Raw genomic sequence first — 2,500 nt, 5'->3', positions numbered from 1 at the left:
TGCTGGCTGTCAGGAGCAAGGCCCAGGTGGGCTCGCCGTTAGCCTTGCCGTGGCCAAACACCTGCAACACAGAGTGATGCTCAAGCACATGGTACACTTGGCAGTGGCCATCAACACTTAGAGGGTAGCAGGACCAGGAGAACTATGACTGTTACATTCAACCCTCCAAGTGGCCAAACACCTGTAAACCCGACAACAGTGATCAGTGATCAATCAGGCACATGGAACCTTTTGCAGTGTTCACTCAACACTTAGAGAGCAGTCAGACCAAGGAGAAGAGTGTTAACTTCAACTCTCTAAAGGGATGAATCACAATATAGTGTGCAGGAAGGTCAGGAAGGACGGGTAAGTTCCGTGTTTACCTTGCTGTGGTCAAACACCCGCAACAGTAGCAACAGAGAATGATCTGCCAGACCAGTACATTTAGAAATGTTCATTCAACAACAGGGTAACAGAGAGAAGTTACATGGTATCTAATGGGTTAAAAGGGGGTAATTACAAAGTAAATACAATGTAATACACATATCTCAGGAAACACTATAAAACTACTGTGTAATTTCAGGGTAACAACCAGGTAACAGAGAGAAGTTACCTGTTAGATACCATCTAACTTCTTTTTGTTACCCTGTTGTTACCCAGAAAATACACAGTGATTTCTGTACCGTAAAAGCAATTACATGAAATTTACTTTGTAATTACCTCCTCTTTACCCGTTAGATACCATGTAACTTCTCACTGTAACCCTGTTGTTACCCAGATAGTACAGTAATTACTGTACCGTAAAAGAAAGCATTACCATAACCTGAACTCTCTAAAGTGATGAATTACACTTTACTAAGCTGCAAGGTTAGGGATGACAGCTGGCCTCCAGGTAAAGGACAGTGTGCTTTTCTCCATGCGCTTAAACTTTGCATGTCTCATGTAATTGAAAGACAAATGGTGGTGTGAAGAAATATATGAATTCATTAATTCATTCCGCATTTGGTGAGTACAGCAGGACCAATTCTTAGGGTGTCTAATGAAACTGTCCATCCATGTATGGAATTGACACTACCAGAATGTACTGTGCAGGCAGGAAGGCGGCGGGTGGCCCTGACCCACTGGCATGGCACAATGTGGTGGTGGTGGGTTCAGTGTGGGGGCTCCTATACACAGCACAACTGTCACTGCAACAGGGAGGTGGGTTGGTGGTATGCTGAGCTAAGCAAGAAAAATGACCAAGGGCACATGGGCTGGCCACACGTGTGCATGCCAAACGGTGGCCAAGGACACATACAGTACAGTACAGTACAGTACATGTGGACCTGATGCACACAACCTTCCTCTGTTTTTGTCCCACGAGTGCAGAGCACACAGCTACTGTACATAAGCTCTCACATAGGCAGACGCACTAGCATGGAAGCATCCACATACAAAATGAAATACACACACACACATGCGTGCACGTCCGCACGCCAAAACACAGATACACAAATAATGAAATACAGCAACCCAGAAACACTAACCCTGAGGAAGGGTATGATGCCGTCTCGGGCTATGGCCTGCATCAGACGCGGCGCTCCCGTGAGACTCTGAAGTCCCGCCCCACAGGTGGAGAAGAAAGAGCCAATCACAATGACCCATGGAGACGGCCAAGCTAACGTACCAATCACAAGATTTCCTTCGACACCTTCACCAAACCTGTAACCACCAAGCATTATCTGGTTATTGCCTTGTTAAAATACAACATAACATAACATAACATAACATAACATAACATAACATAACATAACATAACATAACATAACATAACATAACACAATATAACATAACATAACATAACATAACATAACATAATATAATATAATATAATATAATACAATATAATATAATATAATATAATATAATATAATATAATATAATATTTCATTACATATAATATTAACATCTTATGAAGTATATGAACACTTGTGACAGCATGTTACATGAACAACAAAAAACTAGCTGCTCAATAAAACACTGAAGCAAAGTGAGCTTGGAGCACGGTGGAGCGGGATAGACAGACTAATCAATGAACAATTTGCAAACAAACTCTGGATCAAATGCGGTAATCCACTTACTTATCTCGGAGCACAATCCCCTCCACACAGGCTCCAAACAGAATCACACAGGAGATGTCTGTATTAGCGGGTAAAGGACTGAAGTAACACAATATATCGCACAACAGAATGGGAAATGCTATGAATAATACCCTTTCAAATGTAAATGTTCCACTTCAAATATATCATATATATCACAGACACACAAAATAAAGCTACCGTATGTCCTAACAGCACACCAAGTCTAATTTTGTGACTAATGCATTTATATTACATGGGCCTAGATTAGCTGCATAGAAATTCATGCATATACCAGTCTGGTCAACCTGATTATTCTCTGCCTGTATGACCTTTCAAGTAAGACATCTGTCACCATTGAAATCTACTCATATTCTCACACCTCATGAGAATCTTTGGTGTGA

At 41.4% G+C, this 2,500-nt stretch overlaps 1 protein-coding gene across 1 annotated transcript in view; it reads right to left on the bottom strand.

The window, feature by feature from the left end:
* slc12a5b (solute carrier family 12 member 5b) overlaps positions 1-2,500 on the bottom strand; it is a 42,512-nt gene that overhangs the window by 14,226 nt on the left and 25,786 nt on the right. Inside the window, exons 12-14 of the mRNA XM_063209481.1 lie at positions 2,100-2,157; positions 1,506-1,680; positions 1-61 (exon numbers count right to left, since the gene is read on the bottom strand). The exon at positions 1-61 is cut by the window's left edge and continues 58 nt beyond it. Coding sequence (XP_063065551.1) covers positions 1-61; positions 1,506-1,680; positions 2,100-2,157 — 294 coding nt within the window. The remainder of the gene's footprint in view (positions 62-1,505; positions 1,681-2,099; positions 2,158-2,500) is intronic.

This window comes from Engraulis encrasicolus, chromosome 10, assembly GCF_034702125.1.
Source record: "Engraulis encrasicolus isolate BLACKSEA-1 chromosome 10, IST_EnEncr_1.0, whole genome shotgun sequence".
NCBI lineage: Eukaryota > Metazoa > Chordata > Actinopteri > Clupeiformes > Engraulidae > Engraulis > Engraulis encrasicolus.
This window is presented reverse-complemented; position numbering and strand designations above follow the sequence as displayed.